Below are 16,488 nucleotides of genomic sequence, written 5' to 3'. Positions count from 1 at the left end.
GGGAGGGGCAGAGAGAGAGGGCGACACAGAATCCAAAGCAGGCTCCAGGCTTGAGCTGCCAGCACAGAGCCTGACGCGGGCCTCGAACCCACTAACCATGAGGTCATGACCTGAGCTGAAGTTGGATGCTTAACCGACTGAGCCACCCAGGCGTCCCTGTCTTGTTTACTCTGGCATCTCAGTAGCAAACCCACTCGCCTGGGGCTGATGAACATCTGCAGAACAGACTTGGGAAGAGTGCGGCCCGAGAGTCTAAAGGCAGGAGGAGTCCTTGACCTGACCCCTCACTGCTGGTTCCTGACACGGAAGATACTGGGTTGAGGGTCTTTTAGAGGCTGAGCCCCTTGGCTGCCCTTTGCCACTCCAGGCCCTTGGAGGACTTTCAGGAAGTCAAGGAACCCTCACAGAGCTGCGGTCCAAGCAGCGCTATAGCTACCTGCCTCTCAGGACGGCACGAGGCTATAGTCTCCCTTCTGCTCCGTGACCGCACTGCGCACCCGGCTGCTCCAGGGCCCCTGGCCACGCCCATCCTTGTCTGCCAGCTCGCGTGCTGGCCAGCTGGCCACGCTGAAGCCACCACGGAAGACGTGTGCGCACCCTAGCCACTGTGGCCCCAGGAGCCAGGCCTCCCTGTGAGCATCATACAGGTACTTATGCGTCTCTCCCCGTGCCTCTTCTCTCCGAATTCATGGCAGGAAGCGCTCATCCCCAGAGCCTTAGCGACTCGGCCTGCTGGCCTCCAGTGTCACTCCCACCTTGGTGAGTCACATGGCAGTTGTCTTGGCATCTGGAGCCCCGGGGACAAACAACACCTTTCCTTCCCCACCTTTCTCCTCTTGTCTGCAGCCTAAGCTTTGCCAGGGCTCAGGCTGACATTCCCCAGGGAGAGTCTGGCCTCTCTGCCCCGTCCTCTGGAGGCTGCAGGCAACTCACCCATGCAATGGCCATTTTCCTGCTGGGAGAATCCTTGGCCGCACTGCAGGGTGAGCGGAAACAGAGACACTAGTGAGTTGAGAAGATCCCACCTCTGGTTCCCCCCTAGTCACAGCCACAGAGCAGCTGTCACCCTGAGCCCAGAATGAGGGGTGCTCTTAGCTCTGGGCCTGGGGGCAGCCCCTCCCTGCCGGGACCCCTTCCCTTGCACGAAGAAGAGGACCCTGGGGGAAGGACAAGAATATACTCAGTTCAAACTCCTGCTCACTCTCCTCACGTGGGACCACGTGGCTGAGCTGGGACACATAACAGTACCGATCCCTCTTAACCTACAAATCCCTCCCCAAACTACACATGGAGGATCATTATGAAGCCTGCTCTTTGCTGAGATTTCCCTCATTCTAGAGGCAAAGTCTGCACATTCCTGGGAGTCCAGCTTCAGACCCTAGGGCCGTGGGTGGGGTCTGCTCTTCTGGCTCCGAGGCCCAAGGCCCCCCGACACCATTTCTCACCTCCAGTGGGGCTGGGTTCTGAAGTCTGTCCTCACCGCGGGGGTAGGGGATCTCCAGCACAGAGTTCATCTCCTCACCGGCCACGCTCCGGCTTGCCATCTTGCCGTCTGGCCACGTCACCTCCACACTGCTGGCTTCGTCCTTCCCTATGGGACAGAAAGAGAACTGAGTTTTAAATTCTATTTAATTTTAATTGGTTTTTATTTCCATAGCTACACATGGCCAGTGGCTACCATACTGGACAGTGTAGCACCTGAACTCACATTCTAGCGGATAGGCCAATCAGCATGAAGCTGCTTTAGGGGAGAAGGTAAAGCCTGGTGGTAAGCAGGTTGACTTTGCAGTCCTGGGTTCAAATCCTAGTGGTCTCACTTGCTTGCTGTGTAATCTTGGCCATGTTACTCTATTTAAATTTATATTAGTTATAATTATAGCCCGCTAGGGGCCATGCTTTCTTTTACCACCAAGAATGTTCCTGTTTTCAAGGAGCTTCTGCTCTGGTGGGGATAGACAGGCACAGAGATGAATAGATCAATGATGTCAGATATTAACAAGCTCTGTGAAGAACACAAAGATAGGGCACCAGGGTAAGGCGGAACTGGGGTGTGGCCGGGGGCCTCTTCAGGCCAGGGAGATCAGGGACAGGCTCTTGTGGGATGGCACTCGAGGTGAGCTCCGAATAAAAGCTGAGGTGATAAAGAACAGGACGGTTGAAGGCACGAGAGAAGGACCATCCTATAGAGCTGAGATGTTTACAAAAGCTAATGGTGAAGTGCAGAGAATATTCACGGCGAATCCATCTGCACACAACCTTAGAGCAACGTGTTACATCGGTGGCAGAAAGCAGGCTGGAGAGACCTGTCAGGCATTCAGAGGCGGTATCAGAGGCGGCCCCAGCCCCCTGCTTGAGGCATCAGGCCTGTCTGTGGCAAGGTCAGGCTAATGGTGATGAATTGGGGTGGACAAGAGGTGGGGGCTGGGCCTCACCTGCAGGTAGAGGTTGTTTTCCTAGTCTGTCACCTGGGAAAGGGGGCCGTGCTCAGTGAAGGTAGGAGAGAGGGGGGCAGCTCCCTCGTTGTCACCCACCAGGGATGACCAGATGCGGGCCCGTTGCTCAGGGGTCCACAAATCCCGTCATACCCTCAAGCGTCATTCGTGGGCTGAGTAAACAATGTCACCCACGTGGATGTGCTACTTTCCCTTAATGAATGCAGACACTCCGGGAAAAACCAGGGAAACTGAAAAGTGCTGCTGAATTTACAGCAGCTTTGGGCCCTTACTGTCCACCGAAGGATTTTACAAGGATAGCTACTGTGGGGGCGGAGGGTAGTCTGGGACACATTTTCATGTATAAAAGGGATTCCTGCATTTTAGAAAAGGGTTGGCAGCCACCAGCAGACTTCGAGGAGAGTGTGTGTGTAGACTCCCGTGTGCAAGGGTCCACTCTCGGGGGTGATGCTTGAGACGGCAGGGGGCACGGGGTGGAGGGCCCCAGCTGCGCCTTCTTCCTGGAGCCCTGGCACCCTTCTATGGGGCCTCCCCTCCCTGCATTTGCTTCCCCTTGGCCTTGCCACTACCTGCTGTCATTAAGGAGGACAGGGTGCTGCGGGCACACGTGCACGTGTCAGAGGTGAGCGGCCCCTGTCTGCGGGCGAGGCAGGGCAGTGGGACCAGGGAGAGGTTCCCAGAGCCAAGACCCCCAAACCCCACGCCCGGGGCAGCTTCTCTTCCCATCCAGACTCCCCGCTTCCAGCCTCACTGATTCTGGGGTTTCCTTTCTCAAGTCAGACAATTATTTCTCATAAACCTCTAATCCCCCACTCCCTCCTTCTATAATAATTCGTTTTGGAGAAGGAGGGTGGATCATGGGACCGGGGGTACCCACGATGGGCTCTTTTTTGTTTTTTTCTATTTTGAAATAGTCTCTTGAAGTTAAAGAGATTTGGCATTTTTAGGTTGTACAGTGCCCAAATTAAGTGGCATATATAAAAAGTAAACACTTTTCCATTAAAAAAAGGAGACAAAGAATAGCAAATGTTTCTCACCTCAGCCGACAGAACGCTACAGGAATACATTTTCCAGCCTGACTGGAGTGCCACAAATAACTCAGAAGAGTCACCGAATATTCATAGACAATCACAAATTTACATCCTGTGTTTGCATCATGTAGTTCTGAGTCCTGCTTCCTCCCTTCCTCCCAGCCCAGGACGGGCAGGGCTGTGAGTTAAGCCAGTCACGGAGAATACATCTCAGTAGGAGTCCCTCTTCTGCTGCTGCTGATTTTGCTGACTTGGGCACCTTCTCCGGGGCCTCAGTTTCCTCATCTATAAGATGGGGGTGTGGCCCAGAGCTCTAGCACTCCTGGGAAGGACAGGCCTTCTTCCTTGTGAGCCCTGCCCCAGCCGACTGTCCCCTAAGCATCCCCATCTCCACCATCTCTTAGATATGGGGGCACCTGTAGTTCCCAGAGCACCTTCATTGATTGGCAATAATGCTGGAGAATATGTACCCTAAACTGTAGCACGTGGTCTCACTGTTGGCACTGGGCCCTCTCGGCAGCACCACGGGGAATGTACTAGATTTCTAATTTCCATTTTATTTTTTATTTTTTTTATTATTTTCTTAAATAGTTTATTGTCAAGTTGGTTTCCATATAACACCCAGTGATCTAATTTCCACTTTAGAGATAAAGGGGCTCAGACCCGGGGAGGGGACACAAATAGCCCAGAGTTCCCCAACTAGGGATGTCTGACCCCAAAGCCTGTGCCTGCTTTGCCCTTGCTCTACTGCTCACTTGGCCCCCACGCCCAGCCCCACCACGGGCCAAGTGTCCTGCAGGGGTCTGGGATTTAGCAAGAAGATGGACCCAGGTCCCATCCTGTAAGAGCTGCATCCCGTGGGGGCAATGGACATAGTGATGATGTTATAATAAACTGGGAACATGCAGCCATAGCCTTGGTGCCACGTGGTGGGAGAGGCGGGTGTTAAAAGTCATTCCATTTGGGTGTTGCAGGAGGAGTAGGAGTTTGTGAGGCAGAGAAGGGAAGGAAGGAGCAGTCCAGGCAGATAGTACGGCATGGTACAGAGGTATGATGAGGTCATGTGTGTATGAAGAGCAGGGAGAAGTTACAAGTGGGGGAAGCAGAGTGTGGGAAAATGTATTGGCGGGGTTGGGGGGGAAGGAGACTGGGAGAGGCTTTGGAACTTTCATGTATGAGGCTGATCTGAATCCTCCAGATGACTCTGTGAGGTGGGCATTCTATCCCCGCTCACCAGGTGTAGACATTGGCAAAGTGAAGTGACTCGCAGGTGCCTGAGCTACGATTCAAACCCAGACTCCTGTCCCCAGGCTGTTCCCTCTCTCAAGTAGCCAGACATCTCGGGTGGTCCCAGGCACTGCACAAGGCCAGCTTTCACGCAGTCTGCCTGCCTGCCAGGCCCATGAGTCAGGGAGTGGGGCTGTGAGCAGGGGAGGCCCCATTAACCAGCACAGCTGGGAGGTCAAAAGCAGCAGGGAGTCACCTCTGGCAGCATTTAAAGGACAAAGGCCAAGGAGGCACAGAGAATTGCGCTTTTCAGAATTACCAGCAAAGCAGATGGTGGGAATACAGTTGGTGGAATATTTTTGCACTTTAATAAAGCAATTTTCATGTGGGCCACTGAATTTTCCTTCCCTAAATGAGCACCAGCAGGCTTGGAGGCAGCTCTGAGTCACTTGCAAACAATTAGCTTAAAGGAAGGTGGTTGTGTGTGTGTGGCAGGGGTACCGTCAAGGCCTGGGGTGGGCCGGCCTGTGGGTGAGCCTCCTATGGGGGCTGGCAGGGACAAGTAGACTGTGGGTGCTCGTTTCCATTTTCTGGGTTTGGTTGAGCTGCCTTAGCCCTCTGCAAACCAGGGATGGGACAGCCAGGGTAAGAGATCTGTAGGGTGAGTGTGTAGGGGGTGGGGACTTGGATGCAGGTTCAGAGCAAACAGTGTGAAGCGGGCCACCCCACAAGGGCCGTGAGCAGAAATGCTTCTTTATGAGCCTGGCTGGCCAGCTGTACCAGAAGGGGCAGGGAAAGGCCAGGGCAGGGTGCAGAGGAGAGGTGAAACAAGGCCAGGGGCTCCACTGAGCAGGGGTGGGTAGGATGGGAGCCAGCACACAGAATGGGCCCTCTGGGAACCCCAGAGAATGAAACATCCACCCAGTGAGGTCCATGAATTTTTGGTGCGTGAGGATGCGACGCGGCCCAGACCCTTGAGAGCAGGGAGGATACAGGAGGGTCTGAGGAGCTGGTCCTCCGACCAAGGCTCAGTGCCAAGCTGAGCAGGACGTGGGCGTGCTGAGGGGCACGCATGCACACCCACATACTTGTCCACGCCCACGCCCTCAACTGAACCTTGCTGCAAAGTCAGGGGGAGGCAGAAAATGATTCACAAAGGCAGGGAGGGAGCGGGGTCAGTTGGGGTGAGCACGAGCGCCGTGAGTGCTGGAAGGGGGGTTTCCTTGGGCCCTCTTCCCTTTCGAGACCTCCCCCTCCTGGGACAGCCACGGGGCCCACACGTGTGGCTCAGTGATTCAGAAGGACAAGGCAGGCCTTTCTTGAATTCGCGTTCTGGACATGCCCCTTCTCACCCCGGGGACCACAAAACAAACTGCTCAGGACTGGAAACCATCGGACAGTCCATCAATGGGAGACTTGCTCCATAAATTACGACTGCATACTGCCCAGTACTGAGCTTGGAAAACAAAGGAGAGATGCGCACACTTGGAATGGCATCCAGGTTACATTCATTGCTATGAAGGGGGAAGAAAAGCAAATTTGGGACTAATAGGCAGAGTATAATCATTTTTGTTAACAAAAACTCCCAAGGAATATTTATCTATAAAGATGCTCCTGTGCACAGTGCATGTGGGAAAAGCACAAGGAAAAGCATGGAGCTGGGAGCAGGTGACCCCACCCCTCGCCCTCCACATTCCTGATCCCCTATCCTGTTCTGCATGTCCTTTAACAGCACTTAACATCTAACAGTTGATATATTTCCCTAGTTATTATGTTTATGTCATATGTTTCTTCTACTTTCCCTAGAATGTAAGGTCACCCATGGCAGGGGTCTTTGTCTCATCAGTGTTTGGCACATAGTAGGTGGCTCAGTGAGTAAGTATTGACTAAATGGATCAAATGGTACTGGGGAGGGTGAAGGGAGAAATGTTTCCCTGTTGCTTAATATTCAAAACATAATGGTGAGATTTTGGGTCATTTTTCCTTTCTTTTTAATCATGGTATAATGTCTAATTTTCCCATAACCAGTCTGCATTATTCTTACAATCAGGAAAAAAACATTAAATCCTTCTAAGACAACACCAGCGGCTCTCCCTGCGGGGCTCATGGTGCAGGATGCCATCCCTGCTGGGGGCCCCTGGACATCCCCCCCCACCCCCCGCCCCAAGCAGCCCTGTCCTCCCACAGCATAGCCTGGCTTGGGCTTGCTCAGGGGAGCTCTGATCTGCCTGTCCCACTCCAGCCTGGCTCCTGGTTCCCCCTACAGTTTGGCTTTGGCTTCCCTCTCTAGACTCCGCTCCTACCAGACCATTCCTGTTGTGTGGACACAACGCTCGCATCTCTGGGCCTTTGTTCAAGCCAGGCCCTGGAGTGCTCTCGTCAGCTGCCCTCCAGGCCTTCTAAATTCCCACCGTCCTGCTAGACCTCGTGCTGGCCCATGTCCTTGGGAAGCAGAATGAAGTTCTCCTGAGCTGGTCCTCGCACGGGCCCTGGGCCAGCGTGATGGCACATCTAGGTCTACCTTGCACCAGAATCCCTGTGTCCATCTGCCTCTTCCCCTGGACTGTGAGCCCGGAGAGCAGGGGCATTTATTCTTCATTGCATCTGTCTCTTTCCCACGTCTCTCTGTGTCTCTCGGGTTCCCCAGCCCACTGTCGGTCTGTGGTCCCCGTCCTCTCTTTTTCCTCAATCCTTCCTTCCATCTGGCCTTTCCTCTTGGCTCCCTCTCTTCCTACCCCACCGCTGCCCCTCCATCAGCCAGGAAGGCTTGCGCTATGCTGGATCCATGAAGGAGACCCTCCCAGAGTGGGGGCCTTGGAGCCGCGGGGACAGAGCCCAGTTGCTCCTGGCTCTGCTGCTTGCTCGGTCACCTCCGGGAGTCTCACTGTAGGCCTGGGAGTGATCCACAGGGACAGGTCTCCGAGAGCAGCCTTCCTTTAGTGACTCTCTGGGAGTAGATCCTGACAAGAGAGGAGCCTGCAAGGGGACCCAGGGGAGCAGTTTGAGCCAGAGTTCAGAGCCACAATACATCCCCTGGCCTTGCAAAATATCAAGGGGGAGCTCTGCATCAGATGCAGCATCTACCAGCCCAGGTGTGTGAGGCAGACAGTTGGGAAGAGGCATGGAGGCTCTAGGGTGCCGGTGATCCCCCCAAATGATGTGGCCAAGGCTGCCCAGTTAAAAAGTAGGTCTGTACTGGCCAGAGCGGAGACACAGTGAGGCCTATAAACACGTCTTAAATTAGCACAGGCAGCCCACGGGATGGGAGGAAGGAGAACCTCAGCCCCAGGCCCATACTTAACCGTTGGTTTGCTCGGTGGAACCTCAGTTTCCTGATCTCTACACAACGGGGTGGGGATAAACATCCCACCTGCGCTACCACGGCATTACCTTGCTGACTGGATGGCCTTACATGGGTCACCTGGTAACTGAGGGGATGGGGATGTCCAGGAAGAGAGAGGCAGAGCAGGAGGACCCTGGCTGGCTCCCCACACGGCAGCTATGGAAGGTCAAGTGGTTAAGTCACAGTGGTCAAGAACTCAGACAGTGGTGTTCAAGGAGTTGGGGTCCAAATCCAGCCCTCTCCACTTTCTGGAGATGTAATTTGGGGGCAGTTTACTCAGCCAGAGCCTCAGTTTTCTGACCTGTGAAATGGGGTTACGATTTATCATGTTGTGGTAAAAACTGAGCGAGGTATCTCTTGGGCAAGGCACTTAGCCCAGCGCCTGGTGCATACTAAGCGCTCAGTGACTGTTGGCGATGGCTATTTTGTCAGAGGACAATGTATTTAAAAGTCGTCTTGCACTTGGCCAGCACCGCAAATGGCTACCTTAAAAGTGACAAACGTTTCAACAGCCAGCCGACCCATCCAGGGTGAAATAGGCCAAGCACATGCTCACATAACCAGGCCCGATCCCCTAAACATTTATGCTTCTTTTTCTGACTGCATAAATATTATGTATTCCTATAAAAATTGGAACACACACACAAAACATATGGAAAAAAATAAAAATCATACGCTTGGGCAGGTCTGGATTTGAGTCTTAGCTCTGCCATTGATCTACCGTGTGGCCTCGGACAGGTTTCTTAATTTGCTGTGGTCTTCAGTTTTCCTATTTGTAAAATGGGGATAAATAGTGCCCACATCACAGGGTGGTCTTGAGGATGAAAGGCAGTAAGAGGAGTAAAGTGCCACCTGGAATGAGTAAGAGTTACCGTGGTAACCCAGCCCCTCCAAAGCACTGGTCACATTTTCTGCATGTTCTTGCAGTTTTTTTCTGTGCCCATGTGATGTGTGTCTAATATTAACACATACATTAATTTCAGACCACATTGTCTGCTCTTTTTATGTTAGTAGTATACCACCGTGTGAGGTGCTAACACGTGGCGGGGGGGTGGTGTCTGATCTTGAGTCCCGGTATGTCTGACTCAGATGCTTTCTTCGCCATGGTGTCTTAGTGAGGACACTCGTGACTCCTCAACACTTTTTCTATGATTGCCCCTCCCTCTCCTCTCTCAAGGGCTTTTTAGACTCCCTGCCCCCACCAGTTTCCTCCTCAATGCATTTCTTTAAAAACATCTTACGTTGAAATGATTACAGATTCACAGAATTTGCAAAGATAGTACAGAAAGACCCTGTGTCCCTATCACCCAGTTTCCCTCGATGGTTAGAGCTTATGCAACTATAGCATAATACCCAAACCGGAAATGGGCCGGAAGTGGACTTGGTTGTGTGTGTGTGTGTCTTCATGTCATTTTCTCACATGTGTAGGTTTGTGCAACCATGCCCACAATCAAGATACAGAAGTGCTCTATCGTCCCAAAGACCTCCCTCAGGCTCTCCCTTTATGGTCACACCCACCCCTGGCAATGACCACTCTGTTTTCTGTCTCTGTAATTTTGTCAGTTCGAGAATATTATATAAGTGGAACCAACAGTATGTGACTTTATGAGTTGGGCTTTTCCCCATCTCCCACCACAGGGCCCGCCAGAGCTATCCAAGTTGCCACGTGTATCAATGTTCACTCCTTTTTATTGCTGAGTACTATTCCCTGGCGCAGAGGGACCAGTTTGATGAACCAGTAATCTATCATAGGATACCTAGTGTGCTTCCAGTTGGGCTGTTAGTGCTAAAGCTACACTGAACAATCTTGTATAGGTTTTTATGAGGACATAAGTTTTCATTCATCTGGGATAAATACCTAGGAGTGCAACTGCTGGGTCTTATAGTAGTTGTGTGTTTAGTTTTTTTTGTTTTTTGGGTTTTTTTTTTAGATTTTTTAAATGTTTATTTATTTTTTTTTGAAAGAGATATGGACAGACAGAATGAGAGAGAAGAATGCAAGCAGGGGAGGGGCAGAGAGAGCAGGAGACACAGAATCTGAACCAGACTCCAGGCTCTGAGCCGTCAGCACAGAGCCCGACGCAGGGCTTGAACCCATGAACTCTGAGATCATAACCTGAGCTGAAGTTGGACGCTTAACCGACTGAGCCACCCAGGCGCCCCTAACTTTTTGTTTTTAAAGAAACCACCAAACTATTCTGCAGAGTTGCTGTACCTTTTTACATTCCCACCAATAATGCATGAGAGATCCAGTTTCTCTGCATCCTCACCAGCTTTTGGTATTGTTCCTTTTTTTTTTTTTCAGCTGTTCTGATGAGTGTGTTGTCATATCTCATTAATAACACAGATATACTGTACAGCTATTTATGTACTGTATGTATTATCTGTGCCTATATACATATAAAAATAGTAGGAATTTTTTGTCCCCCCCCCCGACAAGAACAGATTTTTACCCCCTTGAGGGTGATGTCGCACCCCCCTCCCCCCGAGAACGCACAGCTTCTTCAAGCCTCCTAGTTAAGGGAAGGCACCAGGGGTTTGATGAGGCTTTAACTACCAAGCCGGCTCCCAGGAGGCCAGGGAAACAGCTGGTTTGGACAAGTTTGGTACAATGTCTGAACAAGGCCACAGCCCTGGACAGAGGGAGGATTAAATACTCTGACCCCAAAGTGAACTAATTCAACAGAGGACTGCAGTGGGGGCCCCTGTGAGGGGAAGGGCCTGGAAACCTTCCTTCCAGGCTCAGGTTCGCCCAGAGCAGCGCTGCCGACAGCTGGTGTCCACCGCGGCTCTCACAGAATCTGGAGTGCTCTGTACAGTGGCTGTTTGGGCTGAGGTCTCTGTTACCAAGCATGTTTGGGATGCAGCTTCAGGAGCCCACTGTCCAGGCACGGCAGCTCACTGCCTGACCCTCCCCCAGGCCTGACTCACCTAAGCCAAAGTGAGCCACGGGCTCCATCTCACACAGGTAGCCTGAGCCCCCGTCGATAATCCTCAGGTGGGCCCCGCTTTTCTTGGTGTAGAGCACGACCTTAGCTCCTCTGGCGAAGGCCCCAAACTGCGTCCGAGGCACCACGCGCAGCCAGTTGTTGTTGAAGCCCTGCAGGGTGGGAGGGAGGCAGGCCGGTGTCAGGGGTGGGCAGGAGGGGCAGGGAGGGAGGAGGAGGAAGAGAAGAAAAGGAGCAGAGGGAAGAAAGGAAGCCGGGCAGGGAAGGTGAACAGGGTGAAGTTTGGAAAGCAAGGCACTGGAGAAATGAGGGAAAAGCTAACAGACTTGGAGAAAAGAGTTTTGGAGCACAACTGCCAGAGGAAGGCGAAGGGACAAAGGGCTTCTCCCAGGAGGCAGCCCTTCTTGGAGGTTTACTGTGTATCTGGGAATTTATTTCCTGGGTGTCCAGTTTCCACCACGCTGGGCAAGCAGGCATCCCGGGCCTTCTGCCTTCTGTCTGTCACCCTAGACCCAGGGTAGACACTAGGCTGGGCTCTGCAGGTCCCGGGGTCCATGCACACCTGGTTTCCCCGGAAGACGGACAGCGGCTGAGCCATGGACTCCCCGTGGGACAAGATGAGGTCCAGCATCCCGTCTCCATCGAAGTCTGTCACCACACCCCCTGCAACAAGGCAGATTTCACTCTGGCTGTCGGCCAGGAGACCCAAGTGGGAGAGGGGCTCCCAGCTAGTACCATGCGGTGCTGCATGTGCCAGAGGGTGGGAGGCAGAAGGCACGGTGCTGGGGCAGGGAGACAAGGTGGAAACCCATCTCCTCTGCTTTCCAACCGTCAGCTCATGGGAGGAAATCATGAAGAGGGGGGTCCCTTTCCTTTCCCTGAACTTGTGCATGGAATGCACGCAAATCGTTCAGACCATGAGGACTTCTTCCTGATCTATTACACATGGCCTTTGCACTTTCAGTTTTTGTCAATGTATCATGTTTGCATATTCATGGTCTCCTTTTGGGCCTCACTACAACCCAGGCAGGTGAGGAGGGCAGGCGTAGTTATCCCGTCTAAGGATGGTGCAGATCAGGACCCGGAAGATGAAACAACTCTTCCAAGACCATAAATGAGGCAATGGCAGGACCAGGTCTTGGGACTCCTGATCCAGTGCTCTTTCTCCAACACCAGGCTGAATGCCAAGAGGGGAAGGGTCAGACTGCAGAACCCACAGCCTCTCCTTTCCATCCCCACCTTGGTAAGGCATTGCCAGAGAAGCTACTGCCCCTGGATTCCCAGACCCCCGCCCCCAGCAGCAGTGCTTCTGGCCTGCTGCTCCCAGGGGCTCACCCCGGCCTTCAGAATGGCAGGGAAGGAGTCCCGTGCGGAGGAGTTGGCTGCCCCACCCCTCTTGCCCTCACCCCGGGCGTACGGGCACTGCTGAGACAGGAGTGCGGGCCAGGCCCTCCCCCTCAGGTGCCCTCACCTGTGCCCCGGCCCTCGGGCTCCAAGGCATCACCAGGATTGAGCTCCTCGATGAGAGGGTCGCCATGTTCCCTGCGGATGACACTGCAGAAGAATAGAGAGGTCATTCCTGGATTAGTAACGTGCCCGCAAGGCACCCGGGGCCCCCTCACTCCATCCTCTGTCCCCTGAACATCCCCAGGCACCCTGTGCGTGGGCCACTGCTTGGATGCCTACGGAGCCGCTCTGCTCACAGAGCCTGCCTACACCCTGCCTGTCCCCTTCTTGGGTTTTAATTTACGTTGGTAAATATTGATTTTTCCTTCTCTAATGGATGAATTATAGACAGCCTGGGGAAGGGCAGCTGATGGATGGAGAAGGGGCAGGGACGCAGCTACCTTCAACTGACCTTCACTTTCCTTCAAGTGGTCCCAGGTTTCCAAGTTCTGGGTGTGCCCAGGATTTAAACCACTCCAGTGCCACTTCCTCTAAGTCTTCCCTGATAGTCCTGCAGCCTTCCTGCTTGGCCTTTATCACTTTCTGCCTTGTGTAAAAGCTCTGATCTGAACGAATGCATCTTACCTCCCTGGGTAGACTGTGAGCCTTTGCAGGCCGGGACCAGTGTCCCTCATTCCTGCGTTTCCCACAGCACCGAACACAGTGCGTGGCTCCCGGGAAGCTCTGGGCGCATGTCTGTGGGTCCCGCGGATGAAGTCCAGCGGCACAAGGGAGGAGAGGGCTTCCCTTGGGCTGCAGGGGCTCTGTTTTAAGCTCTGAATCACAGCAATATTTGCTTCAGAAAAGCCCATTGTGACTGTCCTGCTCCTTCTCTGCACTGAGCTGAATGCTGATGATGGTGGTGAGCTCTCCTCCGATTCTTTTCTCATTAGATCCTCGCAGCCCTGGGTGCTCTGGATGCGTGGAGCAGTGCTGGGGGGAGACGGGGCTGGGGGGATGTGACCATTCTCCTGGCAACGCTGCAGGTGGCTCTTCTCTGCCCATCAGAGGGTCACCAGAGGGCTGAGGGGTGGCCAGTACTTTCAGAGGGGGACAGGCGTCCCCTCAGCTGGAGCCCTTGGTGGCGGGATGGCAGAACTGCAGGGGGTCCGCCACATGGAGCAGCTGCCCTGGAGAGCCCTCCGTCTACCACATGGGGCACCTGTGCTGAATGCATCCATGTGCGTGGCGTGGGCTGAGGTCGGCGTGCCTGGTTGCACTTGGGTGTGTACACCTGCTGGAGGTGTATACGCCTCAGCCTGCCAGTGACCATGGTCCCTTTGACCACCTGTGTCCTGCAGACTCTGCCGCAGCTGGGCAGAGACACCCCTTGGTTCAGGTGCAATGCAGTTAAGGGTTCCCGAGAATAAAGCCCAGCAGTTCCGCTGTTATCTGTGTATTCGCTAAGCAAACTCTTCTGCAGTGACTGCTGTGTGCCTGGGGGCCTGTGGCCATGGTGAACAGCAGGAAGGAGCTTAGGGTCCATGAGGATGGGGAGGCTCATGCTGAGGACAGAGGGGCTGCGGGGAGGGCAGTGCTGACAAGCTCAGCCGTTTTTGGGTAACCAGGACGGGCTTCCTGGAGGAAGGGCCAACTAAGCTGAGACCAGAACAATGATAAGTATGTGTCCCTGAGACGAAGAGGGAGGAGCAAGGGGCGGGGGAGGGGCAGTAAGAAGGGCGGGGGTTTGGCAGTAGGAGGGTCCAGGCCTGGTACAGCCCAGAAGTGAACAAAGCTGGCAGTGTCTGGGGCTCAGCTGTGAACGGGGAAGTGGAGAGTGGAGACAAAGCCGGGAAGTGTGGGATGAGCCAAAGAGAGGGCAACGGGGAGCCTCTAAACGGTTTCAGGTGGAAGAAGGGTGTGGCTAGATCCGCATTCTCGGCAGCTTGCTCTGTAGGACTGGGCACAGACACCTGCTGGAGGCAGGAATTCCCTCGAGAGAGATGAGGTGTGGTACGGGGGCAGAGAGATGAGGCCAGAGCAGAGGCATGCTTCAGTAGGTCAGGGTGTGACCACACATATCCTGGCTGGCCTGGGAGAGTCCCTGCTTGCCTGCTGTCCCACCATCATTAACAGGACCCCCTCGTACTCAGTAAGCATCTGGTGCGGGTGACGAAGTCCCTGGTTACCCTCCTCTTCACTGAAAGATTCCAAGCTCAAGCACACTGAGGTTTTCGGTCCCCAGGGTCCCCTACAAGGAGACTGCCACACTCTGTTCAGCAACAGGGACAGGTTGGGGCTAAACATCCAGACTTGCCAGCTGAGTGGTGGCCCGAGCTATAGCCCCTCACACTCTCGGCTGTGTGCCCCAGCCATCTGCCACTGGGACTTGGAGCACAGCCACGTACCTCGGAAGTGGCTTCCACTGCTGCTGTGTGGAGGCACACACACTAACCTGTGGGGCCACTCTGTGGCAACCCCGACCTCGTCCACGGCAGCTCTGGGCCAGCCCGCCCTTGGGGTGGCCAGAGGGAGGCTGGGCCATGTGACAGGCAGGCAGACAGCAGAGGCGCCTGGGTTCTGGGGCCACAGGGATGAGAGCACTAGACCCCTGCTGCCCAGGGCCCCTGGCGAGTGACACTTTATTAGCCAGAGAAGGAAAGCAGTGTCTCTGTTAACGAGCAATTGATCTTCTGCAATTAATCTGGAAGTTGTGAATAAGCTTTTTGCAAGGCACCTAATTAGTAAATCTAGTGCCTTCGGGGGGTGATTACATCCAGTCAGGATTGATGCTTTGTTAATAATTATATTTAAAAACATGCTTAGTCACAGCTCTTGCCTTTTATTAACAGNGGGGCCCCCCTGGGGTAGGGGATGGGGGTGGTGGGGGTCTTGGGGGAGCTGAGCAGGTGATTGGGCCCATTTCCTGAATCCAAGGCCTCCCTGGCCCCACTTGCCTCCTCTCCCCACCTGCTCCTGAGCCCCATTAGCATGTCTTAGGCCAGGGACAGGGCTGTCTCAGGCCACATGGGTCCTGAGGTCCCCCAACAGCAGTTCTCACACTTCAGTGTGATAGGAATCACCTGGTGCCCAGTGTTAGTAGATTCCTGGGCCTTCCCTCTGGAGATTCTGATTCAGAAAATCTGGGTGGGCCCCGGGATTCTGTACTTTAAATAAACGCTCCAGGGAATTCTGATGCCAATGGTCCCTGGACCCCTCTTAGAGAAGTATTGCCTCTGAACAGCCAACCTTTCTTCCCCAGATGCAGATCCTTAACAGATTCCTTCTATTGTGTCACTCCCTTTAACTTGTCCACTATTAATTGTCTCATCTAGCATTTCCCAAGGCATGTTTCGCAGAGCACCAGTACCAAGAGGAAAATCTATGAAACAAGTGTCCTGTGGTCAAATACTCCATCTACCTTTCAGAAAATAAAAACACTTATGGTCCTGTTAAAGGCTCTGAGAAGTCCTGCAGCCAGTAAACCTGCCCGTCTTTGCTTACCCACAGGTGCACCTGAACAAATTTGACTCTGTAACTCCTTTTTGTGGCTGTGTGACTTTCTCTCCCATAGAGCTTGGCTTCTGGGCACACTTTGGGCCGTGCCCCTCTGACCATTTCCCCCACAACATCAGGAGGCCAGCTTCCCGCCCAGGATCTGCCCTCCAACCCACAGCCTCGCGCTCAATCCCTCTTTCCCCCCTGTTTCTTCACTGGGGGACCTTCCCCCGCCTCAGCCCTGGGAACTACTCTCTGAGTCCTACACCTTCCTCTCCGACTCTCAGCCGGCAAGAGCGAGAGGCCCCCGGCTAGGCTGAAGCATCTACCGGAAAAGGCGGTTGGCTGAGGAGCTACGGTGGGCGAAGTTGTTGAAGAAGATCTCCAGCTCCTGGTCATTGTCAAAGTCGGCAGCGATGACTGTGCGCACGGGAGACGGCATGGAGAACTTGGGCGAGGCGATGTCCTGGAGGATAGAGGGCCGCGGGTCAGCGGACCGATGAATGGGAGAGTGGGGGTGGGCAGCATGCCGACTCCCCATACTGCATGCGTGCGTGGATGCAATCGAGGAGAAAAGATGGACGGCCTAGCACCTGCCATCT

The 16,488-nt window shown here is 53.9% G+C and overlaps 1 protein-coding gene across 2 annotated transcripts in view; it reads right to left on the bottom strand.

The window, feature by feature from the left end:
* CRTAC1 (cartilage acidic protein 1) overlaps window positions 1-16,488 on the bottom strand; it is a 120,762-nt gene that overhangs the window by 2,385 nt on the left and 101,889 nt on the right. For both annotated transcript variants that reach the window (XM_077778951.1, XM_077778946.1), the window contains exons 7-12: window positions 16,216-16,352; window positions 12,474-12,556; window positions 11,565-11,665; window positions 10,986-11,154; window positions 1,446-1,591; window positions 934-976 (exon numbers count right to left, since the gene is read on the bottom strand). In XM_077778951.1, the coding sequence (XP_077635077.1) occupies window positions 934-976; window positions 1,446-1,591; window positions 10,986-11,154; window positions 11,565-11,665; window positions 12,474-12,556; window positions 16,216-16,352 (679 nt within the window). The remainder of the gene's footprint in view (window positions 1-933; window positions 977-1,445; window positions 1,592-10,985; window positions 11,155-11,564; window positions 11,666-12,473; window positions 12,557-16,215; window positions 16,353-16,488) is intronic.

The sequence above is a fragment of the Crocuta crocuta genome, unplaced genomic scaffold, assembly GCF_008692635.1.
Source record: "Crocuta crocuta isolate KB4526 unplaced genomic scaffold, BGI_CrCroc_1.0 scaffold170, whole genome shotgun sequence".
Classification (NCBI taxonomy): domain Eukaryota; kingdom Metazoa; phylum Chordata; class Mammalia; order Carnivora; family Hyaenidae; genus Crocuta; species Crocuta crocuta.
The sequence above is the reverse complement of the archived record's forward strand: the minus strand, read 5'-3'. Positions and strand labels throughout refer to the sequence as shown.